Below are 27,909 nucleotides of genomic sequence, written 5' to 3'. Positions count from 1 at the left end.
GAAGCTGCTGTTCGGCGCCGCGCTGTTCACCGCCGGCCTCGGCCCTCCCTGCTGCTGCTGCTGCCCGCCGGGCCGGGCCGGGGAGCGCGCCAAGGGGCCCAAGGTCACCGTCAAGGTAACGGGGGGGGAGAGAGAGAGAGGGCCCGGGGGGGAGAGAGAGAGAGGGCCCGGGGGGGGGGAGAGAGAGAGAGGGCCGGCGGGGGGAGAGAGAGAGGGCCGGAGGGGGGAGAGAGAGAGAGGGCCCGGGGGGGAGAGAGGGGAGAGAGAGAGAGGGGCCCGCAGGAACGGGGGGGAGAGAGAGAGAGGGCCCGGGGGGAGAGAGAGAGAGGGCCGGGGGGGAGAGAGAGAGAGGGCCCGGGGGGGAGAGAGAGAGAGGGCCCGGGGGGGGGGGGGGGAGAGAGAGAGAGGCCCGGGGGGGAAGAGAGAGAGAGGAGAGAGAGAGGGCCCGGGGGGGGGAGAGAGAGAGAGGGCCCGGGGGGGGGAGAGAGAGAGGGCCCGGGGGGGGGAGAGAGAGAGAGGGCCCGGGGGGGGAGAGAGAGAGAGGGCCGGGGGGGGAGAGAGAGAGAGGGCCCGGGGGGGGAGAGAGAGAGAGAGAGAGAGAGGGCCCGGGGGGGGGAGAGAGAGAGAGGGCCCGGGGGGGGGAGAGAGAGAGGGCCCGGGGGAGAGGGGGGAGAGAGAGAGGGCCCGGGGGGGGGGAGAGAGAGAGAGAGGGCCCGGGGGGGGGGAGAGAGAGAGAGAGGGCCCGGGGGGGAGAGAGAGAGAGAGAGAGAGAGGGCCCGGGGGGAGAGAGAGAGAGAGGGCCCGGGGGGGGAGAGAGAGAGAGAGAGAGAGAGGGCCCGGGGGGGGAGAGAGAGAGGAGAGAGAGAGAGAGGGCCCGGGGGGGGGAAGAGAGAGAGAGAGAGAGAGGGCCCGGGGGGGAGAGAGAGAGGGCCCGGGGGGGAGAGAGAGAGGGCCCGGGGGGGAGGGAGAGAGAGAGAGGGCCCGGGGGGAGAGAGAGAGAGGGCCCGGGGGAGAGAGAGAGAGGGCCCGGGGGGGAGAGAGAGAGGGCCCGGGGGGGGAGAGAGGGCCCGGGGGGGGAGAGAGAGAGAGAGGGCCCGGGGGGGGAGAGAGAGAGAGAGAGAGGGACCCGGGGGGGAGAGAGAGAGGGCCCGGGGGGGGAGAGAGAGGGCCCGGGGGGGGAGAGAGAGGGCCCGGGGGGGGGAGAGAGAGAGGGCCCGGGGGGGGAGAGAGAGAGGGCCCGGGGGGGGAGAGAGAGAGGGCCCGGGGGGGAGAGAGAGAGAGGGCCCGGGGGGGAGAGAGAGAGGGCCCGGGGGGGAGAGAGAGAGGGCCCGGGGGGGGAGAGAGAGAGAGAGAGGGCCCGGGGGGGAGAGAGAGAGAGAGGGCCCGGGGGGGGAAGAGAGAGAGAGGGCCCGGGGGGGGGAGAGAGAGAGAGAGGGCCCGGGGGGGGGGGGGGGAGAGAGAGAGAGAGGGCCCGGGGGGGGAGAGAGAGAGGGCCCGGGGGGGGGAGAGAGAGAGGGCCCGGGGGGGAGAGAGAGAGAGGGCCCGGGGGGGGGAGAGAGAGAGAGGGCCCGGGGGGGAGAGAGAGAGAGAGAGAGAGAGAGAGAGAGAGGGCCCCGGGGGGGAGGGGACGTGGTGGTGAAGGGAGAGAGGGGACAGGGAGAGAGTGAGGGGGAAGGGGAGGGTCCCCGGGGGGAGGGGGGGGTGAGTGAAGGGGGAGGGTCCCGGGGGAAGGGGGAGAGCCAGGGGGTTGAGTAAGGGGAGTGAGTGAAGAGGAGGGTCCCGGGGGAGGGGGATGGTCCGGGGGGAGGGGGGAGAGCCCGGGGGGAGGGGAGGGGAGTGAGTGGGGGGGGGGGGTAACTGTAGCCTGCCCCCCTGCCATCAGCTTTCTCTGGAAGCTGGCTCCCTGGCTCTGAGCGAGGATGAGCATTGTCAGGGTGATGTGGTTTTCTTTGTCCTGCAGCTTTGCCGGGCTCCCCTCTCGCCCCGGGGAGGGCAGGGTGTCCCCTGTACGGATGCTCGCTCCTGCGTCATGGAATCAGAAATTTACAGCATGGAAGGAGGCCATTCGGCCCATCGTGTCCGCGCCGGCCGACCAAGAGCTACCCAGCCTAATCCCACTTTCCAGCTCTGGGTCCGTAGCCCTGTAGGTTACGGCACTTCAGGTGCACATCCAAGTGCTTTTTAAATGTGGTGAGGGTTTCTGCCTCTACCGCCCTTTCGGGCCGTGAGTTCCAGACCCCCACCACCCTCTGGGTGAAGACATTTCCCCTCAAATCCCCTCTTAACCTCCCCCCAATTACTTTAAATCTATGCCCCCTGGTTACTGACACCTCTGCTGAGGGAGATAGGTCCTTCCTATCCACTATATCCAGGCCTCTCATATTTTTATACACCTCAATCAGGTCTCCCCTCAGCCTCCTCTGTTCTAAAGAAAACAACCCCAGCCTATCCAATCTTTCCTCATAGCTAAAATTCTCCAGTCCTGGCAACATCTTCGTAAATCCCCTCTCTAGTGCAATCACATCCTTCCTGTAATGTGGTGACCAGAACTGCACGCTGTGTCCTAACTAGTGTTTTATACAGTTCAAGCATAACCTCCCTGCTCTTGTATTCTACGCCTCGGCTAATCATTATCTACCTGTCGACCTTCAGGGATCTGTAGCCACTCACTCCAAGGTCCCTTTGTCCCTCTATACTTCAATGCCTGCCATTTAATGTGTATTCCCTTGCCTTGTTAGCCCTCCTCACAATTCTTTGGATTGAACTCCATTTGCCACTGTTCTGCGCACATGACCAGTCTATTGATATCTTCGTGCAGTCTGCAGCTTTCTTCATTATCCAGCATGCGTCCAATTTTTCTATCATCTGCTTAATCATACCCCCTACATTCAAGTCTAAACCATTGATTATATACCATAAAAAGCAGGGGACCTCCAGACCGCTGTGCCCCGCGTGGCTTCACGGGACATCGGTCCTGGGTGTTTGCAGTGAGTCACAGTTACTGGATCTCCCTGTCTACTAACAACTCCATCTTGCTCAGACGCTGACTGACCCAGTGCACGTGTAGCGCTGATTCTGGGAGTGTGCTGGGTTGTGAATGAGGGGGCTGGACAAAGTGGATGCAGGGAGCATATTTCCACTCATAGGGGAAACTAAAACTAGGGGATATAGTCTCAGAATAAGGGGCCGCCCATTTAAAACTGAGATGAGGAGGAATTTCTTCTGAGGCTTGTAAATCTGTGGAATTCTCTGCCCCAGAGAGCTGTGGAGGCTGGGTCATTACATATGTTTAAGGTTATTGAGCGATAAGGGATTGAAGGGTTATGGGGAGCGGGCAGGGAAGTAAAGCTGAGTCCATGATCGGATCAGCCATGATCGTATTGAATGGCGGAGCAGGCTCGAGGGGCCGAATGGCCAACTCCTGCTCCTATTTCTTATGTCCGCTCACTCCGTCTGATTTGCCTCCTGCAGGTGTATTTTGACATCACGATCGGGGATGTGGAAGCAGGCCGTGTGGTGATTGGACTCTTCGGGAAGACTGTGCCGAAGACGGTTGAAAACTTTGTTGCGTTAGCGACGGGAGAGGTGAGTACGTCACGGTTTTCCGCACGATGACAGTTCCTCCTGTTGCCCCGAGCCCCGGCTTCAGGATTTTGTCTTATCGGAGATGAAACTGACTTTCTTCACTCGCAGCGCACCGGGACAGCTGGGACTATCCGTCTGCGCTGTGAACTTTGCGGAGTCAGACACGCACACTTACACACTCACTTGTGCTGGGCTCGAGCTGTTACTCCCCCCGGTTAATCTCTCCTGCTTTCTCTACAGAAAGGCTTTGGCTACAAGGCCAGCAAATTCCACCGTGTGATCAAAGAGTTCATGGTCCAGGGAGGAGATTTCACCCGCGGAGATGGCACTGGTGGTGAGTGTAGCAATCTCGCACGGCCTGTGTGCTGATATCACGCGCTGTGTCCTAGCACAATAGATCAGGGGGAACCAGTAGATGTGGTGTATTTGGATTTGGATTTTCAGAAGGCATTCGATAATCCCCCTGCAAAACAGATACACCGCTTTGGGTACTGTTGAGGGGGATGACTCATCAGGGGAGGGCAGCAGCAGCTAAGTTCATGGCACCGTGGGTGGCTCTGCTGCACAGGAGGGCAGGAAAAAGAGTGGGAGAGCTATAGTGGTGGGGAATTCTATTGTAAGGGGAATAGATAGACGTTTCTGCGGCCGCAATCGAGACTCCAGGATGGTATGTTGCCTCCCTGGTGCAAGGGTCAAGGATGTCTCGGAGCGTCTGCAGGACATTTTAAGGGGGAGGGTGAACAGCCAGTTGTCGTGCATCTAGGTACCAATGATATAGGTAAAAAAACGGGATGCGGTCCTACAAGACGAATTTAGGGAGCTAGGAGCTAAATTTTAAAAGTAGGACCTCAAAGGTAGCAATCCAGTGCCACGTGTTAATCAGAGTAGGAATCACAGGATAGCTCAGATAAATACGTGGCTTGAGGAGTGGTGCAGAAGGGAGGGATTCAAATTCCTGGGACATTGGAACCAGTTCTGGGGGAGGTGGGACCAGTACAAACCGGACGGTCTGCACCTGGGCAGGACTGGAACCAATGTCCTAGGAGGAGTGTTTGCCAGTGCTGTTGGGGAGAGGTTAAACTAATATGGCAGGGGGATGGGAACCTATGCAGGGAGACAGAGGGAAGTAGAATGGGGGCAGAAGCAAAAGATAGAAAGAAGAAAAGTAAAAGTGGAGAGCAGAGAAACCCAAGGCAAAAAGCAAAAAGGGCCACATTACAGCAAAATTCTAAAGGGGAAAAGTGTGTTTAAAAAGACAAGCCTGAAGGCTCTGTGCCTCAATGCGACAAGTATTTGTAATAAGCTGGACAAATTAACTGCGCAGATAGCAGTTAATGGATATGATGTAATTGGCATCACGGAGACATGGCTCCAGGGTGACCAAGGCTGGGAACTCAACATCCAGGGGTATTCAACATTCAGGAAGGATAGAAAGGAAAAGGAGGTGGGGTGGTGTTGTTGGTTAAAGAGGAAATTAATGCATTAATAAGGAAGGACATTAGCTTGGATGATGTGGAATCGGTATGAGTGGAACTACGGAATACCAAAGGGCAGAAAACGCGAGTGGGAGTTGTGTACAGACCACCAAACAGTAGTAGTGAGGTTGGGGACAGCATCAAACAAGAAATTAGGGATGTGTGCAATAAAGGTACAGCAGTTATCATGGGTGACTTTAATCTACATATGGATTGGGCTAACCAAACTGGTAGCAATACGGTGCAGGGGGATTTCCTGGAGTGTATTAGGGATGGTTTTCTAGACCAATATGTCGAGGAACCAATTAGAGGGCTGGCCATCCTAGACTGGGTGATGTGTAATGAGAAAGGACTAATTAGCAATCTTGTTGTGTGAGGCCCCTTGGGGAAGAGTGACCATAATATGGTAGAATTCTTTATTAAGATGGAGAGTGACACAGTTAATTCAGAGACTCGGGTCCTGAACTTAAGGAAAGGTAACTTTGACAGTATGGGGCGTGAATTAGCTGGAATTGACAGGGGAATGATACTTAAAGGGTTGACGGTGGATAGGCAATGGCAAACATTTAAAGATCACATGGATGAACTTCAACAATTGTACATCCTGGTCTGGAGTAAAAAATAAAACGTGGAAGGTGGCTAACAAGGGAAATTAAGGAAAGTGTTAAAGCCAAGGAAATGGCATATAAATTGGCCAGAAAAAGCAGCAAACCTGAGGACTGGGAGAAATTTAGAATTCAGCAGAGGAGGACAATTGGCTTAATTAAGAGGGGGGAAATAGAGTATGAGAGGAAGCTTGCTGGGAACATAAAAACTGACTGCAAAAACTTCTATAGATATGTGAAGAGAAAAAGATTAGTGAAGACAAACGTAGGTCCCTTGCAGTCAGATTCGGGTGAATTTATAATGGGGAACAAAGAAATGGCGGACCAGTTGAACAAATACTTTGGTTCTGTCTTCATGAAGGAATTCTTTGAGGATATAACGAGCATGGTGGATAGAGGTGTACCGATGGATGTGGTGTATTTAGATTTCCAAAAGGCATTTGATAAGGTGCCACACAAAAGGTTACTGCAGAAGATAAAGGTACGCGGAGTCAGAGGAAATGTATTAGCATGGATCGAGAATTGGCTGGCTAACAGAAAGCAGAGAGTCGGGATAAATGAGTCCTTTTCAGGTTGGAAATCGGTGGTTAGTGGTGTGCCACAGGGATCGGTGCTGGGACCACAACTGTTTACAATATACATAGATGACCTGGAAGAGGGGACAGAGTGTAGTGTAACAAAATTTGCAGATGACACAAAGATTAGTGGGAAAGCGGGTTGTGTAGAGGACACAGAGAGGCTGCAAAGAGATTTAGATAGGTTAAGCGAATGGGCTAAGGTTTGGCAGATGGAATACAATGTCGGAAAGTGTGAGGTCATCCACCTTGGGGGGAAAAAACAGTAAAAGGGAATATTATTTGAATGGGGAGAAATTACAACATGCTGCGGTGCAGAGGGACCTGGGGGTCCTTGTGCATGAATCCCAAAAGGTTAGTTTGCAGGTACAGCAGGTAATCAGGAAGGCGAATGGAATGTTGGCCTTCATTGCAAGAGGGATGGAGTACAAAAGCAGGGAGGTCCTGCTGCAACTGTACAGGGTATTGGTGAGGCCGCACCTGGAGTACTGCGTGCAGTTTTGCTCACCTTACTTAAGGAAGGATATACTAGCCTTGGAGGGGGTACAGAGACAATTCACTAGGCTGATTCTGGAGATGAGGGGGTTACCTTATGATGATAGATTGAGTAGACTGGGTCTTTACTCGTTGGAGTTCAGAAGGATAAGGGGTGATCTTACAGAAACATTTAAAATAATGAAAGGGATAGACAAGATAGAGGCAGAGAGGTTGTTTCCACTAGTCGGGGAGACTAGAACTAGGGGGCACAGCCTCAAAATATGGGGGAGCCAATTTAAAACCGAGTTGAGAAGGAATTTCTTCTCCCAGAGGGTTGTGAATCTGTGGAATTCTCTGCCTAGGGAAGCAGTTGAGGCTAGCTCATTGAATGTTTTCAAATCACAGATAGATAGATTTTTAACCAATAAGGGAATTAAGGATTACGGGGAGCGGGCGGGTAAGTGGAGCCGAGTCCACGGCCAGATCAGCCATGATCTTTTTGAATGGCGGAGCAGGCTCGAGGGCTAGATGGCCTACTCCTGTTCCTAATTCTTATGTTCTTATGTAAGACACAAATAACCTTCCGGAAATACTAGGGGACCGAGGGTCTGGTGAGAAGGAGGAACTGAAGGAAATCCTTATTAGGCGGGGGAAATTGATGGGATTGAAGGCTGATAAATCCCCGGAGCCTGATGGTCTGCATCCCAGTGTACTTAAGGAAGTGTCCCTAGAAATAGTGGATGCATTGGTGATTATTTTCCAACAGTCTATTGACTCTGGATCAGTTCCTATGGACTGGAGGGTAGCTAATGTAACACCACTTTTTAAGAAAGGAGGGAGAGAGAAAACGGGTAATTATAGCCTCATCAATAGTGGGGAAAATGTTGGAATCAATCATTAAAGATTAAATAGCAGCACATTTAGAAAGCAGTGACAGGATCGGTCCAAGTCAGCATGGATTTATGAAAGGGAAATCATGCTTGACAAATCTTCTAGAATGTTTTGAGGATGTAACAGGTAGAGTGGACAAGGGAGAACCAGTGGATGTGGTGTATTTGGACTTTCAAAAGGCTTTTGACACGGTCCCACACAAGAGATTGGTGTGCAAAATTAAAGCACATGGTATTGGAGGTAATGTATTGACGTGGAAAGAGAACTGGTCGGCAGACAGGAAGCAGAGAGTCGGGATAAACAGGGCCTTTTCAGAATGGCAGGCAGTGACTAGTGGGGTGCCGCAGGGCTCAGTGCTGGGACCCCAGCTCTTTACAATATACATTAATGATTTAGATAAGGAATTGAGTGTAATATCTCCAAGTTTGCAGATCATCATCATAGGCAGCCCCTCGGAATCGAGGAAGACTTGCTTCCACTCCCAAAGTGAGTTCTTTGATGGCTGAACAGTCCGATACGAGAGCCACAGACCCTGTTACAGGTGGGACAGACATTTGTCGGGGGAAGGGGTCAGTGCGGCTGGTTTCCCGCGCGCACCTTCCGCTGCCTGCGCTTGGCCTCTTCATGCTCTTTGCGTTGAGACACGAAGAGCTCAGCGCCCTCCCAAATGCACTTTCTCCACCTCGGGCGGTCTGTGGCCAGGGTCTCCCAGCTGTCAGTGGTGATGTCGCACTTTACCAGGGAGGCTTTGAGGGTGTCCTTGTAACGTTTCCGCTGTCCTCCTTTGGCTCGTTTACCATGAAGGAGCTCCGCATAAAGCATTTGCTTCGGGAGTCTCGTATCTTGCATGCGTACTGTGTGGCCTGCCCAGCGAAGCTGATCGAGTGTGGTCAGCGCTTCAATACTGGGAATGTTAGTCTGGCCTGATGTTGGTGCGCCTGTCCTCCCAGGGGATTTGCAGGATCTTGCGGAGACATCGTTGGTGATATATCTCCAGCGACCTGAGGTACCTTCTATACATCATCCATGCCTCAGATCCATACAGGAGGGCAGGTATTACTACAGCTCTGTAGACCATGGTAGATTTGAGGGCCTGGTCTTCGAACACACTTTTCCTCAGACGGCCGAAGGCTGCGCTGGCGCACTGGAGGCGATGCTGAATCTCCGCATCAATGTCTGCCTTTGTTGATAAGAGACTCTTGAGGTATGGGAAATGGTCCACGTTGTCCAGTGCCGTGGATCTTGATGATTGGAGGGCAGTGCTGTGCGGTGGTGACAGGCTGGTGGAGGACCTTTGTCTTACGCATGTTAAGTTTGCAGATGACACTAAGCTGGGTGGTGGTGTGAGCTGTGAGGGGGACGCTAAGAGGCTGCAGGGTGACTTGGACAGGTTAGGTGAGTGGGCAAACGCATGGCAGATGCAATATAATGTGGATAAATGTGAGGTTATCCACTTTGGCAGAATATTATCTGAATGGCAGCAGATTAGGAAAAGGGGAGGTGTAACGAGACCTGGGTGTCATGGTACATCAGTCATTGAAAGTTGGCATGCAGGTACAGCAGGCGGTGAAGAAGGCAAATGGTATGTTGGCCTTCATAGCGAGGGGATTTGAGTATAGGAGCAGGGAGGTCTTACTGCAGTTGTATAGGGCCTTGGTGATATTGTGGAATATTGGGTTCAGTTTTGGTCTCCTAATCTGAGGAGGGATGTTCTTGCTATTGAGGGAGTGCAGCGAAGGTTCACCAGACTGATTCCTGGAATGGCAGGACTGACATATGAGGAGAGACTGGATCGACTGGGCCTGTATTCACTGAAGTTTAGAAGGATGAGAGGGGATCGCATAGCAACATAAAATTCTGATGGGACCGGACAGGTTAGATGCAGGAAGAATGTTCCCGATGTTGGGGAAGTCCAGAACCAGGGGTCACAGTCTAAGGATAAGGGGTAAGCCATTTAGGACCGAGATGAGGAGAAACTTCTTCACTCAGAGTTGTTAACCTGTGGAATTCCCTGCTACAGAGAGTTGTTGATGCCAGTTCGTTCGATATATTCAAGAGAGAGTTAGATGTGGCCCTTACGGCTAAAGGGATCAAGGGATATGGAGAGAAAGCAGGAAAGGGGTACTGAGGGAATGATCAGCCATGATCTTATTGAATGGTGGTGCAGGCTCGAAGGGCCGAATGGCCTACTCCTGCACCTATTTTCTATGTTTCTATAAGGTGCCACAAGAGGTTATTAAACAAAATTAGGGCACATAGGATTGGGGGTAATATACCAGCATGGATTGAGGATTGGTTAACGGACAGAAAACAGAGAGTAGGAATAAATGGGTCATTTTCGGGTCGGCAGACTGTAACTAGTGGGGCATTGCAAGGATCGGTGCTGGGGCCCAGCTATTCACAATCTATATCAATGATTGGGATGAGGGGATCAAATGTAATAATCCAAGTTTGCTGATGATACAAAGCTCGGTGGGAATGTAAGTTGTGAGGAGGATGCAAAGAGGCTCCAAGGGGATACGACAGGCTGAGTGAGTGGGCAAGACAATGGCAAATGGAATATAATGTGGAGAAACGTGAAGTTATCCATTTTGTTAGCAAAAATAGAAAAGCAGAGTATTTTTTAAATGGTGGTGTTCAGAGAGGACCTGGGTGTCCTTGTACACCAATCACTGAAAGTTCACATGCAGGTACAGCAAGTGATTAAGAAAGCAAATGGTACGTTGGCCTTTATTACAAGATGATTTCAGTATAAGAGTAAAGACATCTTATATAGGGCCCTGATGAGACCACACCTGGAGTATTATTATGTACAGAGGTTCACCAGACTGATTCCTGGGGCGGGGGATTGTCCTATATTTGCTCGAGTTTAGAAGAATGAGAGGTGATCTCATTGAAACATACAAAATTCTGACAGGGTTTGACAGGGTAGATGCAGGGAGGATGTTTCCCCCGGGCTGGGGAGTCTAGAACCAGGGGTCACAGTCTCAGGATAAGGGGTCGGCCATTTAGGACTGAGATGTGGAGAAACTTCTTCACATAGAGGGTGGTGAATCTTTGGAATTCTCTGCCCCAGAGGGCTGATGGGGCTCAGTCGTTGAGTATATTCAAGGCAGAGATCGATATAGATTTTTGGGTATCAAGGGATATGGGGACAGTGCAGGGAAGTGGAGTTGAGGTCGAAGATCAGCCATGATCTTATTGAATGGCGGAGCAGGCTCGAGGGGCCGAATGGCTGACTCCTGCTCCTAATTAAGTTTTTCCACACGATGACAGTTCCTCCTGCTGCCCCGAGCCCCGGCTTCAGGATTTTGTGTTATCGGAGATGAAACTGACTTTCTTCACTCGCAGCGCACCGGGACAGCTGGGACTGTCCGTCTGCGCTGTGAACTTTGCGGAGTCAGACACGCACACTTACACACTCGCCCGTGCTGGGCTCGAGCTGTAACTGCCCCCAGTTAATCTCCTGCAGAGTGCCCCATACCTCACTGAGTGCTCTGGCTTCTCTCTTCAGTCTCCCAATATGACTGCACCAGAGGTCTGACCTTTGCACCCTAACGTAGCCAAATTTGCTGACGATACAAAGATGGGAGGAAAAGCAATGTGTGAGGAGGACACAAATCTGCGAAAGGACATAGACAGGCTAAGTGAGTGGGCAAACATTTGGCAGATGGAGTATAATGTTGGAAAGTGTGAGGTCATGCACTTTGGCAGAAAAAATCGAAGAGCAAGTTATTATTTAAATGGAGAAAGATTGCAAAGTGCTGCAGTACAGAGGGACCTGGGGGTACTTGTGCATGAAACACAAAAGGATAGTATGCAGGTACAGCAAGTGATCAGGAAGGCCAATGGTATCTTGGCCTTTATTGCAAAGGGGATGGAGTATAAAAGCAGGGAAGTCTTGCTCCAGTTATACAGGGTATTGGTGAGGCCACACCTGGAATACTGCGTGCAGTTTTGGTTTCCATATTTATGAAAAGATATACTTGCTTTGGAGGCAGTTCAGAGAAGACTCACTAGGTTGATTTATGAGGAAAGGTTGTGTAGGTTGGGCCTCTACTCATTGGAATTCAGAAAATTGGGAGGTGATCTTAGCGAAACGTATAAGATTATGAGGGGGCTTGACAAGGTGGATGCAGAGAGGATGTTTCCAGTGATGGGGGAGACTGGAACTAGAGGGCACGATCTTAGAATAAGGGGTCGCCCATTTAAAACTGAGATGAGAAATTTATTTTCTCTGAGGATTGTAAATCTGTGGAGTTCGCTGCCTCAGAGCTGTGGAAGCTGGGACATTGAATAAATTTAAGATAGTTTCTTAACCGATATGGGGAGCGGGCGGGGAAGTGGAGCTGAGTCCACGATCAGATCAGCCATGATGGTATTAAATAGTGGAGCAGGCTCGAGGGGCCGAATGGCCTGCTACTCCTATTATGATCTTCCCTGGTGTTGGGGTGCCTCTCAAGCGTTGATGCAGATGTTTCCACGAGTGAATGGATTTTTTGTTCCTCTTCCCCCGCCCAGGGAAGAGCATCTATGGTGACCGTTTTGCCGATGAGAACTTCAAGCTGAAACACTATGGCCGTGGCTGGGTCAGTATGGCCAACGCCGGTAAAGACACCAATGGCTCCCAATTCTTCATCACCACCGCCAAGACCACCTGGCTCGATGGGAAGCACGTCGTGTTTGGGAAAGTCATCGAAGGATATGTAAGGATTCTCTGTGATTGCTGTCCGCTCGATTGTGTGTTTGTGCCCCCCCCCCCCACACTGGGCCATTTGTGCACCGCCGTGCGGTTAGATCGGTCTCATCGCTGTCTATCCACCGTCGCTCCGGGTGCCCACACTCTCAGCGCTCCTGCTCTCCCTGCGGCTGTGCTGGTTCTCGTTTACCTACTCTGCTGACCGGGCCCCCATTGTTGTGGGAATGCTTGGTGTTTGACACCGTGTCTGCACCAGGTGTGGGCAGAGCCTCAGCCAAGTAGTTCGGCGGGTCGGCAGTAAGTTTGGAGAGTAGCTGGAGTGGGGGACCATCACTGACTGCCATTGCTGCTGAGAAGCAGAGGCCTGTTGGGTCAACCCTGGGGAGAGCCGCAGTCCTGTGGGTGGGGCCTCCCAGCAGCAAGGGATACGGGGAAAGCGAAGATCAGCCGTGCTCTCATTGAATGGCAGAGCAGACTCGAGGGGCCGAATGGCCAACTCCTCCTATTTCATGTTTTCCACACGATGACCGTTCCTCCTGTTGCCCCTGGCCCCAGCTTCAGGATTTTGTTTTATCGGAGATGAAACTGACTGACTTCACTCACAGTGCACCGGGACAGCTGGAACTGTCCGCCTGAACTTTGCGGAGCCGGACACGCTCCCCCCCCCACCACTTTTCCCGAGAGGCTGATTTGAGCTGGGACCTGTGTGTCTCTCTCCAGGTATAGGATATGACCCCATTGGGTGAGAGGCTGAGTGAGTCTGACCTCGCCTAGTCTCGCTCTTGCATTTACACCCTGTCCCTAACGTAGGGCCCAGGCAGCCGAAGGCACAGCCACCACTGCATGCGCAAGAGGCCAGTTGTGGGGCTGGAGAGATAGGGAGGGGCGCGAACATTTTAAAATCGAGGCGTTGCCGAGCCGGCGAGTACTGAACGGGACTCGGTGCGAGTTAGGAATCTAACACTGCCTGCTTTTTGTTGCAGGAAATTATACAGAAAGTTGAGGCCTCGAAGACGGACGGCAGAGACCGGCCACTGCAGGACGTGGTGATTGCAGACTGCGGCGTGATTGAGGTCGACAAACCCTACGCCATTGCCAAAGAGTGAGCTGCCTGTTGGTGCTGGGCAGAGAGCGCCCCCGCTCTCGCTCAGCACCCACTCACTTTATCCCGATCCCAGGGCTTCCAGGCTTTGTAGATATCCCAACATTCCGGGAGTTCTGGTTATCGGTTTTGTAAAAAGAAAACAACCGTGCACAGCACCAATAAATGTTGATGGGTTTTCTAATCGCCTGTTTTGTGAGTCTGTGTTCGCTTCATTGATTGTGCTGTTGGGGGATTTTCCGAGAACACACGTGCACCAGTGGTTCCACGGTCTGGAAGTTCTGGACTGTGTACTGTGAATAGCCCTTGTGTCCAATAACCCCTAGGGCTCGAGGTAAAGCCACCCACACCCACAGCTGGGGCACAGGCTCGTGAATCTCTGATTGGACATTGTGTCCCTCATCACTCACGTTCCTCATTACTTGGGGGAAGGAGAGAGGGTTACACCAGTGATGTGATCACTGCCCCAGCTCGTGGACATCGCTGGGTGTGTGTTTACTGTCAGGCTCCCCGATCCTGCCGGTGAGCGGGGCAACATTCCTCCCCTGCCCCCGCAGGTTAGCACTCACCACGGTAGCAGAGAGCATTAACTGCAGGCTCTACTTCACCACTACACACATTTACCGACTGGTCCAGGGAAGCTAGATGGACATTCTCAGCCTGCCAGTCCCCACAGCATCTTCTGCCACGTAACTGGACCAAACATCGCTACATTTAATGTTATTTTGTCAGTGTTAAGCCGGTTACAGAGATCGAACAATACCGGGAGCGAAGTTTATCCGCACTCTGTCCCCTGCTATCCACAGTGTAGGATTAAACACGACAAACTTTACAAAAGTGACATTTGCTGATGTTTCTCTATTGGTTGAGTTTTTATTTTACAAGTGCTGAGAATGAAACCATCACGGGGTCAGATACAGTAAAGTTCCCTCTACACTGTCCCATCAAACACGGGATGATCATCAAACTCAGAGCAGTGACGATCCTGTCACCATGACATATTTCTCACTAACTTGCCCGTGGTGGTGAGATTATTGAAGGCAGTGAGATGGGGCAGCTCAACTCATTTCCTATACAGACACTGCACTAGAGATTAACCCAGGGGTGAAAGGTGAGTGTCACTCCACCACCCAATCATTGTCCAGCCCGCTGTTTGAAATCCCCTTCGCACTGCACGGGGATTGGGAGAGCTGGGATTTAGCAACATTCAATAACGCGCCTCAGTGTTTTACTACCAGCACGGCGATGTTGACAAATACTGAATGAAGGCGAGTCAGACGCTGCTCTCGGGCCCGGGAACGTGGAGTCTCGCAGTTCCAGCGGTGTCCGCTTCATGGGGGGTGTCAGAGTCTGGGTCGGGCAGGTACAGACCCTGGAGAACACCCGCCACAATCACATTCGGGAGAAGATCTGTGAAAGCAAGGAGAGCGGGTGAGTCACGGTCTCACTAACACCGGGCTTCCCCTCGAATAATAAATAATCCCGGCATTGGTCAGGTGGGAACGTTGCAGTGTTTCCCTGGGAGAATTGGTTTTAGACCCTGCGCCTGCAGTAGGATCTTTACCATCCGACCTGACTGCTATTCCACACCAATGTCTCAACCATAAGCACTGCCCCTCCGACAGTGCGGCGCTCCCTGCCCCTCCGACAGTGCGGCGCTCCTTCAGCACTGCCCCTCCGACAGTGCGGCGCTCCCTCAGCACTGACCCTCCGACAGTGCGGCGCTCCCTCAGCACTGACCCTCCGACAGTGCGGCACTCCCTCAGTACTGCCCCTCCGACAGTGCGGCGCTCCCTCAGCACTGACCCTCCGACAGTGCGGCACTCCCTCAGTACTGCCCCTCCGACAGTGCGGCGCTCCCTCAGCACTGCCCCTCCGACAGTGCGCCACTCCCTCAGTACTGCCCCTCCGACAGTGCGCCACTCCCTCAGTACTGCCCCTCCGACAGTGCGGCACTCCCTCAGTACTGCCCCTCCGACAGTGCAGCGCTCCCTCAGTACTGCCCCTCCGACAGTGCGGCACTCCCTCAGCACTGACCCTCCGACAGTGCGGCACTCCCTCAGTACTGCCCCTCCGACAGTGCGGCGCTCCCTCAGCACTGCCCCTCCGACAGTGCGCCACTCCCTCAGTACTGCCCCTCCGACAGTGCGCCACTCCCTCAGTACTGCCCCTCCGACAGTGCGGCACTCCCTCAGTACTGCCCCTCCGACAGTGCAGCGCTCCCTCAGTACTGCCCCTCCGACAGTGCGGCACTCCCTCGTTACCTGCAGCGGTTGGATGAGCAAAGGCATCCTTTGTGAAACTGACCACCTGCCGACGGAAACACCTGCAATAGGAGTGGAGAGACGGGTTAATGTTACATCCTCATTTCCCATTGCTGTACCTGCCCTGGGAGTGTTTGATGGGAAAGTGTAGAGGGAGCTTTACTCTAACAAAAATTGAAACCGAGGCACATAAGGAGATATTAGGGCAGGTGGTCCAAGGTAGGGTTTAAGGAGTGTCTTAAAGGAGAGAGAAAGAGATAGAAACATAGAAAATAGGTGCAGGAGTAGGCCATTCGGCCCTTCTAGCCTGCACCGCCATTGAATGAGTTCATAGCTGAACATTCAACTTCAGTACCCCATTCCTGCTTTCACGCCATACCCCTTGATCCCCCTAGTAGTAAGGACCTCATCTAACTCCTTTTTGAATATATTTAGTGAATTGGCCTCAACAACTTTCTGTGGTAGAGAATTCCACAGGTTCACCACTCTCTGGGTGAAGAAGTTCCTCCGCATCTCGGTCCTAAATGGCTTACCCCTTATCCTTAGACTGTGACCTCTGGTTCTGGACTTCCCCAACATTGGGAACATTCTTCCTGCATCTAACCTGTCTAACCCCGTCAGAATTTTAAATGTTTCTATGAGGTCCCCTCTCATTCTTCTGAACTCCAGTGAATACAAGCCCAGTTGATCCAGTCTTTCTTGATAGGTCAGTCCCGCCATCCCGGGAATCAGTCTGGTGAACCTTCGCTGCACTCCCTCAATAGCAAGAATGTCCTTCCTCAGGTTAGGAGACCAAAACTGTACACAATACTCCAGGTGTGGCCTCACCAATGCCCTGTACAATTGTAGCAACACCTCCCTGCCCCTGTACTCAAATCCCCTTGCTATGAAGGCCAACATGCCATTTGCTTTCTTAACCGCCTGCTGCACCTGCATGCCAACCTTCAATGACTGATGTACCATGACACCCAGGTCTCTTTGCACCTCCCCTTTTCCCAATCTGTCACCATTCAGATAATAGTCTGTCTCTCTGTTTTTACCACCAAAGTGGATAACCTCACATTTATCCACATTATACTTCATCTGCCATGCATTTGCCCACTCACCTAACCTATCCAAGTCGCTCTGCAGCCTCACAGCATCCTCCTCGCAGCTCACACTGCCACCCAACTTAGTGTCATCCGCAAATTTGGAGATACTACATTTAATCCCCTCATCTAAATCATTAATGTACAGTGTAAACAGCTGGGGCCCCAGCACAGAACCTTGCGGTACCCCACTAGTCACTGCCTGCCATTCTGAAAAGTACCCATTTACTCCTACTCTTTGCTTCCTGACTGACAACCAGTTCTCAATCCATGTCAGTACACTACCCCCAATCCCATGTGCTCTAACTTTGCACATCAATCTCTTGTGTGGGACCTTGTCGAACGCCTTCTGAAAGTCCAAATATACCACATCAACTGGTTCTCCCTTATCCACTCTACTGGAAACATCCTCAAAAAATTCCAGAAGATTTGTCAAGCATGATTTCCCTTTCACAAATCCATGCTGACTTGGACCTATCATGTCACCTCTTTCCAAATGCACTGCTATGACATCCATAATAATGGAGCGACGGAGAGGTTTAGGGAGGGAGTTCCAGAGCCTAGGGCCCAGGCAGCTGAAGGCACGGCCACCGATGGTGGAGCGATGGAAATAGGGGATGTGCAAGTGGCCAGAATTGGAGGAGTGTGGAGATCTCGGAGAGTTGTGGGGCTGGAGGATATTACAGAGGGAGTGCCGTGATCACAGCTGAGAATTTTAACATCAGGCAGTGCTGGGTGAAGGCGACTCAGTGAGAGTCCCGGCTCAGGATGAGCTTCGGTTTACGGGGGAGGGGAAGGGAGCCAGGAAAGATGCATGGAGATTCTTGGTACTCACCTGTAGTTTTGTAAGTCAAGTTCATCCAGGGCACTGAAAGAGAAGAATTTATATTAGATCAGAACAGAGTGACTCCAATCTCGATCACAACTTCTCTGGTCTGCTGCCCTGAACCTTTCCTCCATTATTTCTGGACTCCGATTCCCCATCTTTTACAATCGTTTCTTCCCAAAGTGTGGAGCCCAGAATTGGACAGTTCTCCAGCTCAGGCCTAAACCGATATATAAAGGTTCAACGTAAATCCCTTCCTTCGGCACCCCTCTGTTTAGAAACCCAGGCTCCTGTAAGCTTTTTAAACAGCCTTTTCAACCTGCCTGCCACCTTCAAATATGTGTGTGTGTATTCTGCCAGGTCTCTCTGTTCCTGCACCCCTTCAGTACCCATTAGTTTATATTGGCTCTCCTCACCTCCCTCAGTCCCTTCCACAATCTACAGGAGATTGAAACCCAAGTTTGGAGATCACGGAACAACCCCACCAATTATCCGGAATTCTCTCCTCCCCTTCCCAGCTCGGTGTCACCCTGTACCTCAGCCCTCCCGCTGGGCACAACTATTACTGGGCATCAGAACAGGGCACACCAGGTAGGTGAGACCATGGCAGAGGCAGAGTCAGAGTCAGGGGAGTCACCACCCACAGGACTGGGATGGATGTTGGGAAAGTGATGTGTAGCCGGTCAATGGAGTTCAGCTGCAGGTCAGCCAAGGATACTCAAGGGGCTGAATGGTCTCCTCCTGTTCCTGTGTAACAGGCTCGAGGGGCTGAATGGCCTCCTCCTGTTCCTGTGTAACAGGCTCGAGGGGCTGAATGGCCTCCTCCTGTTCCTGTGTAACAGGCTCGAGGGGCTGAATGGCCTCCTCCTGTTCCTGTGTAACAGGCTCGAGGGGCTGAATGGCCTCCTCCTGTTCCTGTGTAACAGGCTCGAGGGGCTGAATGGGCCTCCCCTCAGTACTGCCCCTCCAACTGTTTGAGTTATTATCGACTGGGGGGGGGAGTGGGGGAGGGGGGTTCGATGCCAAAAGCTCCAGGAATCCTCTGCTGACGGGGCAGCGGCACTCCCGGAAACTCGGAGCTGCCATTCCTCATTGTGGCCACAAGGTGGAGTATTCGGCATGGCAGAAGGGGAAAATCCCCCAACAATTCCCACCCTCGGGGTCCCAGGTTTCAAATATATTTAAAATTATTTAGAGTCAGATAACTTGTGATTCTCTAACTCTGCCCTCCAGGTCTCTGGCTTCATCCCAGCAGGAGCCCCCCCCGAGGCTGCTACACCATTCAACAAGATCGTGCCTTTGACCTCAAGTCCACTTTCCCGCCCGATCCTCCCATCCCTAGTGTCCACAAGTCTATCGATCCCAGCCCTGAATATACTCAACGACACAGCATCCGCAGGCCTCTGGGGTAGAGAATTCCAAAGATTCACCCTCAGTCAAGAAATTTCTCATCTCAGTCATAAATGGCCGACCCCTTATCCTGGGACTGTGACCCCTGGTTCTAATCATTTTAAACATCTCGATTGGATCACCCATTAATCTTCTATACTGAAGGAAATACAAGCCTGTTCCCACGGTCATGCCATGCATCTGTCAAGCTCCTCAAAAATCAGCCCTGGAAGGCAGGGAATGAAATGTAAACAATGCCCAAAATCCAGGAGCTAGGGACTGACCTCAAGCTGTTGGTCTGCTTTCCGGACGGGACGTGTCTGATGTTGAGGAAATCGAGGATCTCCCGGGAAATCTGCTGACCATCACACACCAGGCCCTATGTCAGAGATTGAGAGAGAGTGTCAGAGGGCGGGGGCGCGAGCCGGAGAGAGAGAGAGAGAGAGAGAGAGAGCGTGTGTGTGTGTGTGTGAGAGAGAGAGAGAGAGAGAGAGAGAGCGTGTGTGTGTGTGTGTGAGAGAGAGAGAGAGAGAGGGAGGGAGAGCGTGTGTGTGCGAGAGAGAGAGACAGAGAGAGAGAGAGAGAGCGTGTGTGCGCGGGAGAGGGAGAGCGTGTGTGCGCGGGAGAGGGAGAGCGTGTGTGCGCGGGAGAGGGAGAGCGTGTGTGCGCGGGAGAGGGAGAGCGTGTGTGCGCGGGAGAGGGAGAGCGTGTGTGCGCGGGAGAGGGAGAGCGTGTGTGCGCGGGAGAGGGAGAGCGTGTGTGCGCGGGAGAGGGAGAGCGTGTGTGCGCGGGAGAGGGAGAGCGTGTGTGCGCGGGAGAGGGAGAGCGTGTGTGCGCGGGAGAGGGAGAGCGTGTGTGCGCGGGAGAGGGAGAGCGTGTGTGCGCGGGAGAGGGAGAGCGTGTGTGCGCGGGAGAGGGAGAGCGTGTGTGCGCGGGAGAGGGAGAGCGTGTGTGCGCGGGAGAGGGAGAGCGTGTGTGCGCGGGAGAGGGAGAGCGTGTGTGCGCGGGAGAGGGAGAGCGTGTGTGCGCGGGAGAGGGAGAGCGTGTGTGCGCGGGAGAGGGAGAGCGTGTGTGCGCGGGAGAGGGAGAGCGTGTGTGCGCGGGAGAGGGAGAGCGTGTGTGCGCGGGAGAGGGAGAGCGTGTGTGCGCGGGAGAGGGAGAGCGTGTGTGCGCGGGAGAGGGAGAGCGTGTGTGCGCGGGAGAGGGAGAGCGTGTGTGCGCGGGAGAGGGAGAGCGTGTGTGCGCGGGAGAGGGAGAGCGTGTGTGCGCGGGAGAGGGAGAGCGTGTGTGCGCGGGAGAGGGAGAGCGTGTGTGCGCGGGAGAGGGAGAGCGTGTGTGCGCGGGAGAGGGAGAGCGTGTGTGCGCGGGAGAGGGAGAGCGTGTGTGCGCGGGAGAGGGAGAGCGTGTGTGCGTGAGAGAGGGAGAGAGCGTGTGTGTGTGAGAGAGGGGGAGAGCGTGTGTGTGTGAGAGAGGGGGAGAGCGTGTGTGTGTGAGAGAGGGGGAGAGCGTGTGTGTGTGAGAGAGGGGGAGAGCGTGTGTGTGTGTGAGAGAGGGAGAGCGTGTGTGTGTGAGAGAGGGAGAGCGTGTGTGTGTGAGAGAGGGAGAGCGTGTGTGAGAGAGGGAGAGAGAGAGGGAGAGCGTGTGTGTGTGTGTGAGAGAGAGAGAGGGAGAGCGTGTGTGTGTGAGAGAGAGTGTGTGTGTGTGTGTGTGTGTGAGAGAGAGGGAGAGCGTGTGTGTGTGTGTGAGAGAGAGAGAGAGAGCGTGTGTGAGTGAGAGAGAGAGCGAGCGTGTGTGTGCGCAAGAGAGAGAGCGCGTGTGTATGCGAGAGAGAGGGAGAGCGCGTGTGTATGCGAGAGAGAGAGGGAGAGCGTGCGTGTGTGTGCGAGAGAGGGAGAGCGTGCGTGTGTGTGCGAGAGAGAGAGGGACAGCGTGCGTGTGTGTGCGAGAGAGAGAGAGAGAGAGAGCGCGTGTATGAGAGTGTGTGTGTGTGTGAGAGAGAGAGAGGGAGAGCGTGAGTGTGTGTGTGAGAGAGAGAGAGAGAGAGAGCGCATGTGTGTGTGTGTGTGTGTGTGTGTGTGTGTGTGTGTGTGTGTGAGAGAGAGAGAGAGAGAGAGAGTGCGTGTGTGAGAGAGAGAGAGAGAGAGAGAGCGTGTGTGAGAGATGGGGAGAGAGAGAGCGCGTGTGTGTGTGAGAGAGAGGGCGAGAGAGGGAGAGGAGAGGGAGAGGGAGCGTGTGTGAGAGAGAGAGGGAGAGAAAGAGAGAGAGCGTGTGTGAGAGAGAGAGGGAGAGAGAGAGAGAGAGAGCGTGTGTGTCAGAAAGCGGGTGCGCTCAGTGCAGTAATGCTCCCTGTGGTCTCCCTGCAAACCATGAAGCCCTGGCCCCTGGTTGTGCCGTGCGACCATTCATAGTCCCGCGGAGGCTGGGTTTTTAGTATTTAAAAGCCGGCCCATCGGTTGCACGGGAACATTGCCCACAGCCCCCGACCTGGTCACCTCTGTCCCACTTTCAGAATCCACTCAAAACCCTTCCCTTGATACCCCAACCAACCCCCACCCTAACGCTCCTACACCCGAGAGAGCAAGCGGGGCCTCAGTTTAATGTCTCATCCAAAAGATGGCCCCTCCGACAGTGCGGCACTCCCTCAGTACTGCCCCTCCGATAGTGCGGCACTCCCTCAGTACTGCCCCTCCGACAGTGCGGCACTCCCTCAGTACTGCCCCTCCGACAGTGCGGCACTCCCTCAGTACTGCCCCTCCGACAGTGCGGTAGTCCCTCAGTACTGCCCCTCCGACAGTGCAGCACTCCCTCAGTACTGCCCCTCCGACAGTGCGGCACTCCCTCAGTACTGCCCCTCCGACAGTGCGGCACTCCCTCAGTACTGCCCCTCCGACAGTGCGGCACTCCCAGTACTGCCCCTCCGACAGTGCGGCGCTCCCTCAGTACTGCCCCTCCGACAGTGCGGCGCTCCCTCAGTACTGCCCCTCCGACAGTGCGGCACTCCCTCAGTACTGCCCCTCCGACAGTGCGGCACTCCCTCAGTACTGCCCCTCCGACAGTGCGGCACTCCCTCAGTACTGCCCCTCCGACAGTGCGGCACTCCCTCAGTACTGCCCCTCCGACAGTGCGGCGCTCCCTCAGTACTGCCCCTCCGACAGTGCGGCGCTCCCTCAGTACTGCCCCTCCGACAGTGCGGCACTCCCTCAGTACTGCCCCTCCGAGGCAAGGGTGCTACCCACTGACCCAGTGTTTTTAATGTTTTTTCACAAACTGAAGGCTCACTGGCTGTGGGACTCAGCATCTGTCTGTGGCTGTGTCCCATTCTCCCCCCCACTCCCCCACTCTCTGCGCACCTGTAAGTATGCCTCCAGTCCGGTCCGCTTCTGCTCCAGGGCCTTGGGTCGTCGATTCAAGCCCCGCTTCGGGGGGAAGTCGGGGGTCTTTGTTGTCTTTTTCAACTGTTAGAAACAGAAACAAGGAAAGAGTGTCAGCCCGGGAGCCCCTTCCCCAGCCGGAGACCCCCCCCCCCGGCCCGAAACCCCTACTCCCCCCCCCCCCTGCCCGAGACCCCCCTCCCCCGAGACCCCCCCGGCCCAGGAGGGGAGCAGGCTGCATCGTGAGGGGGGGCAGAGACCAGCGCCCTGGGGCAGGGAGGGCACTGGGTGGTGGCAATGGACGGATGCCTCGCTATCGCTGGGCGAGGTGCCCATACAGATGGTGGCAGCGCCCAGGGGGTATTGGATGTGGTACCAGGTCACCTGCTCGCCCCCAGCCCTGTGAGGAGGGGGTGGTCTGGATGTGTGTGGGGTCACAGGTCAGCTCAATCACCGGGCCTGCGCTGGGTTACCATGCTAAATTTGCGCGCACTCAAATAAACCTGTAACTCGAGCCCACTGACATCACAGGCCTGTAATTAGCTTCCGAGACATTCCTTCACTGGCACCAGAGGTCCCCGCACTCCCTGCTCATAGCCAACATCGGGGCTGCTCTAACCAGGCCCGAGAGGCTCTGCACTCACTACAACGCCCCCCACACAGGCTGCACACAATCGACATCCCAGGAAATGGACAACTGGGAAACCGCCTGCCTGCAGGATTCGTCCGAGAATTGTTAGTGCTAGGGAATGGAACACGTTCCCACTGTAAACAGTTACATTACAGAGCACCCCCTGCCACACCCCTCCCCCCCCAGGGTTAGATACAGAGTAAAGCTCCCTCTACACTGTCCCATCAAACACTCCCAGGGCAGGTACAGCATGGGGTTAGATACAGAGTAAAGCTCCCTCTACACTGTCCCATCAAACACTCCCAGGGCAGGTACAGCACGGGGTTAGATACAGAGTAAAGCTCCCTCTACACTGTCCCATCAAACACTCCCAGGGCAGGTACAGGGGGTTAGATACAGAGTAAAGCGCACTCTACACTGTCCCATCAAACACTCCCAGGGCAGGTACAGCACGGGGTTAGATACAGAGTAAAGCTCCCTCTACACTGTCCCATCAAACACTCCCAGGGCAGGTACAGGGGGTTAGATACAGAGTAAAGCTCCCTCTACACTGTCCCATCAAACACTCCCAGGGCAGGTACAGGGGGTTAGATACAGAGAAAAGGTCCCTCTATACTGTCCCATCAAACACTCCCAGGGCAGGTACAGGGGGTTAGATACAGAGTAAAGCTCCCTCTGCACTGTCCCATCAAACAATCCCAGGGCAGGTACAGCACGGGGTTAGATACAGAGTAAAGCTCCCTCTACACTGTCCCATCAAACACTCCCAGGGCAGGTACAGGGGGTTAGATACAGAGTAAAGCTCTGAAGGGGGATGATTTGGTGGGGGGTGGGGGAGGGGTCATGCTCCGGACTCACCTTTTTGTGAAGGGCCTGGAAGTCCCGGTACCGACGATCCACTGAGTGTTTGCGCCCATTGGTGAGAACCTCGACCCGGAAAACCTGCAACACGAAACAGTGTCAGTGGCTCCGGCCTCCGGCCATGGGACTGACCCACCCCGACCGAGGTGGGAGGGGACTGACCCACTGGCCAATATTTATCCGTCAATCAACATAACAAAAAAACAGATGAACTGGTCATTAGCACATTGCTGTGTGGGAGCTTGCTGTGCGCAAATTGGCTGCCGCGTATCCTACATTACAACAGTGACTGCACTCCAAAAGTACTTCATTTGCTGTAAAGCACTTTGGGAGGTCTGAAGGTTGTGAAAGGCGCTATAAAAATGCAATGTGTGTGTTTTTGGGAGAGTCTCCCTGGGTTTGGACTCTCTCTCAGCAGTGTAGCAACTCCCCCATTGCTTCACTCGCTGGTAGCCTGAAGATGTCAGTACTCCCAGTCCCAGGATAAACCCTCCAGGCAGGGCCAGTCACAGGCACCATCTCCAGTCTTTACTGAAACCGTCAGCAACTCGTGCGTCCAAACTCACTCCCCTCACAACCCGCAGCCCAGGCCAGACCGCCATAATCAGCAGATTGGCATCAAATTGGCTTCATTCACAGCACAGATTTTCCTTTATAACTCAAAGACAGTACATGGCGTTGCCATGGTTATAGGCAATGTCTTACAACGTGATGTTGCTATGGTTACGTTCCATCTGTGCAAATAAAGATTCTTCACCGAACAAACTCTGTCTGAGTGTTGGAATTGGGCGGAATTAAATATCTTCAGCAACCGAGCAAATCCTTCACCCTTACACCAGTAACACACCCTCCCTGCCCGCTCACACCCTCCCTGCCCGCTCACACTCGCCAACACACACCCGCCCTGCCCGCTCACACTCGCCAATACACACCCGTCCTGCCCGCTCACACTCGCCAACACACACCCGTCCTGCCCGCTCACACTCGCCAACACACACCCGTCCTGCCCGCTCACACTCGCCAACACACACCCGTCCTGCCCGCTCACACTCGCCAACACACACCCGTCCTGCCCGCTCACACCCGCCCTGCCCGCTCACACTCGCCAACACACACCCTCCCTGCCCGCTCACACTCGCCAACACACACCCGCCCTGCCCGCTCACAACCGCACTGCCCGCTCACTCGCCAACACACACCCGCCCTGCCCGCTCACACTCGCCAACACACACCCGTCCTGCCCGCTCACACTCGCCCTGCCTGCTCACTCGCCTACACACACCCGCCCTGCCCGCTCACACTCGCCAACACACACCCGTCCTGCCCGCTCACACCCGCCCTGCCCGCACACACTCGCCAACACACACCCGTCCTGCCCGCTCACACTCGCCAACACACACCCGTCCTGCCCGCTCACACCCGCCCTGCCCGCTCACACTCGCCAACACACACCCTCCCTGCCCGCTCACACTCGCCAACACACACCCGCCCTGCCCGCTCACAACCGCACTGCCCGCTCACTCGCCAACACACACCCGCCCTGCCCGCTCACACTCGCCAACACACACCCGTCCTGCCCGCTCACACTCGCCCTGCCTGCTCACTCGCCTACACACACCCGCCCTGCCCGCTCACACTCGCCAACACACACCCGTCCTGCCCGCTCACACCCGCCCTGCCCGCTCACACTCGCCAACACACACCCGTCCTGCCCGCTCACACTCGCCAACACACACCCGCCCTGCCCGCTCACACTCGCCAACACACACCCGCCCTGCCCGCTCACACTCGCCAACACACACCCGCCCTGCCCGCTCACACTCGCCAACACACACCCGCCCTGCCCGCTCACAACCGCACTGCCCGCTCACTCGCCAACACACACCCGCCCTGCCCGCTCACACTCGCCAACACACACCCGCCCTGCCCGCTCACAACCGCACTACCCACTCACACTGCCCGCTCACACTCGCCAACACACACTCACCCTGCCCGCTCACACCCGCCCTCTCACACTCGCCAACACACACCCGCCCTGCCCGCTCACTCGCCAACACACACCCGTCCTGCCCGCTCACACTCGCCCTGCCTGCTCACTCGCCTACACACACCCGCCCTGCCCGCTCACACTCGCCAACACACACCCGCCTTGCCCGCTCACACTCGCCAACACACACCCGTCCTGCCCGCTCACACTCGCCCTGCCTGCTCACTCGCCTACACACCCGCCCTGCCCGCTCACACTCGCCAACACACACCCGCCCTGCCCGCTCACACTCGCCAACACACACCCGTCCTGCCCGCTCACACTCGCCCTGCCTGCTCACTCGCCTACACACACCCGCCCTGCCCGCTCACACTCGCCAACACACACCCGCCCTGCCCGCTCACACTCGCCTTGCCTGCTCACTCGCCAACACACACCCGTCCTGCTCGCTCACACTCGCCCTGCCTGCTCACTCGCCAACACACACCCGCCCTGCCCGCTCACACTCGCCAACACACCCGCCCTGCCCGCTCACACTCGCCAACACACACCCGCCCTGCCCGCTCACACTCACCAACACACACCCGTCCTGCTCGCTCACACTCGCCCTGCCTGCTCACTCGCCAACACACACCCGCCCTGCCCGCTCACACTCGCCAACACACCCGCCCTGCCCGCTCACACTCGCCAACACACACCCGCCCTGCCCGCTCACACTCGCCAACACACACCCGCCCTGCCCGCTCACAACCGCACTACCCACTCACACTCGCACTGCCCGCTCACACCCACCCTCTCACACTCGCCAACACACACCCGCCCTGCCCGCTCACACTCGCCAACACACACCCGTCCTGCCTGCTCACTCGCCTACACACACCTGCCCTGCCCGCTCACACTCGCCAACACACACCCGCCCTGCCCGCTCACACTCGCCAACACACACCCGCCCTGCCCGCTCACACTCGCCAACACACACCCGCCCTGCCCGCTCACAACCGCACTGCCCGCTCACTCGCCAACACACACCCGTCCTGCTCGCTCACACTCGCCCTGCCTGCTCACTCGCCAACACACACCCGCCCTGCCCGCTCACACTCGCCAACACACACCCGCCCTGCCCGCTCACACTCACCCTGCCTGCTCACTCGCCAACACACACCCGCCCTGCCCGCTCACACTCGCCAACACACATCCGCCCTGCCCGCTCACACTCGCCAACACACACCCGCCCTGCCCGCTCACAACCGCACTACCCACTCACACTGCCCGCTCACACTCACCCGCCCTCTCACACTCGCCAACACACACCCGCCCTGCCCGTTCACACTCGCCAACACACACCCGCCCTGCCCGCTCACTCGCCAACACACACCCGCCCTGCCCGCTCACACTCGCCAACACACACCCGCCCTGCCCGCTCACACTCGCCAACACACACCCGCCCTGCCCGCTCACAACTGCACTGCCCGCTCACTCGCCAACACACACTCGCCCTGCCCGCTCACACTCGCCAACGCACACTCACCCTGCCCGCTCACAACCGCCCTGCCCGCTCACAACCGCCCTGCCCGCTCACTCGCCAACACACACTCGCCCTGCCCATTCACACTCGCCAACGCACACTCACCCTGCCCATTCACACCCGCCCTGCCCGCTCACCGTGCTATTGCACACTCACTTCTACAGACCAGTGTGAATATCACTAAAACATTTCAAACCCTATAAAACAAGAAAAATGTTGAAATAAAAACAGAAAATGCTGGAAATCTCAGCAGGTCAGACAGCATCTGTGGAGAGAAACAGAGTTAACGTTTCAGGTCGGTGACCCTTTGTCAGAACTGGCGAATGTTGGAAATGAACAGATTTTAAGGGGCACTGAAAGGGAACAGTGGAGGGGCTCGGGGTCACGCTGACGGACTGAACGGAGGTGTTCCGCAAAGCACTCACCCAACATGTGCTCGGTCTCCCCGATGTAGAGGAGACCGCACCTTGAGCAGCGAATACAGTATACTAAACTGCAAGAAGTACAAGTGAATTGCTGTGTCACCGGGAAGGAGTGTCTGGGGCCCTGGACAGTGGG

At 55.3% G+C, this 27,909-nt stretch overlaps 2 protein-coding genes and 3 non-coding genes across 5 annotated transcripts in view; 4 read left to right on the top strand and 1 right to left on the bottom strand.

Annotated features, from left to right (window-relative positions):
* LOC139234035 (peptidyl-prolyl cis-trans isomerase B-like) overlaps positions 1-13,593 on the top strand; it is a 16,749-nt gene extending 3,156 nt beyond the window's left edge. Inside the window, exons 2-5 of the mRNA XM_070864892.1 lie at positions 3,472-3,585; positions 3,826-3,919; positions 12,130-12,314; positions 13,291-13,593. Of these exons, the coding sequence (XP_070720993.1) occupies positions 3,472-3,585; positions 3,826-3,919; positions 12,130-12,314; positions 13,291-13,413 (516 nt within the window). The 3' untranslated portion in view covers positions 13,414-13,593. The remainder of the gene's footprint in view (positions 1-3,471; positions 3,586-3,825; positions 3,920-12,129; positions 12,315-13,290) is intronic.
* Positions 3,610-3,752, top strand: LOC139234273 (small nucleolar RNA SNORA79). Its single transcript, XR_011588313.1, has one exon. It is a non-coding gene; the product is annotated as a small nucleolar RNA SNORA79 (small nucleolar RNA).
* Positions 10,876-11,018, top strand: LOC139234272 (small nucleolar RNA SNORA79). The gene has a single exon (XR_011588312.1). It is a non-coding gene; the product is annotated as a small nucleolar RNA SNORA79 (small nucleolar RNA).
* LOC139234274 (small nucleolar RNA SNORA79) lies at positions 12,829-12,964 on the top strand. The gene has a single exon (XR_011588314.1). It is a non-coding gene; the product is annotated as a small nucleolar RNA SNORA79 (small nucleolar RNA).
* A 669-nt stretch (positions 13,594-14,262) lies between the features above and the next one.
* Positions 14,263-27,909, bottom strand: part of LOC139234036 (sorting nexin-24-like) — a 14,566-nt gene continuing 919 nt past the window's right edge. The window contains exons 2-7 of the mRNA XM_070864893.1: positions 23,837-23,920; positions 22,327-22,431; positions 19,261-19,355; positions 17,597-17,629; positions 15,674-15,735; positions 14,263-14,819 (exon numbers count right to left, since the gene is read on the bottom strand). Of these exons, the coding sequence (XP_070720994.1) occupies positions 14,683-14,819; positions 15,674-15,735; positions 17,597-17,629; positions 19,261-19,355; positions 22,327-22,431; positions 23,837-23,920 (516 nt within the window). The 3' untranslated portion in view covers positions 14,263-14,682. The remainder of the gene's footprint in view (positions 14,820-15,673; positions 15,736-17,596; positions 17,630-19,260; positions 19,356-22,326; positions 22,432-23,836; positions 23,921-27,909) is intronic.

Source organism: Pristiophorus japonicus, chromosome 21, assembly GCF_044704955.1.
Source record: "Pristiophorus japonicus isolate sPriJap1 chromosome 21, sPriJap1.hap1, whole genome shotgun sequence".
NCBI lineage: Eukaryota > Metazoa > Chordata > Chondrichthyes > Pristiophoridae > Pristiophorus > Pristiophorus japonicus.
The sequence above is the reverse complement of the archived record's forward strand: the minus strand, read 5'-3'. Positions and strand labels throughout refer to the sequence as shown.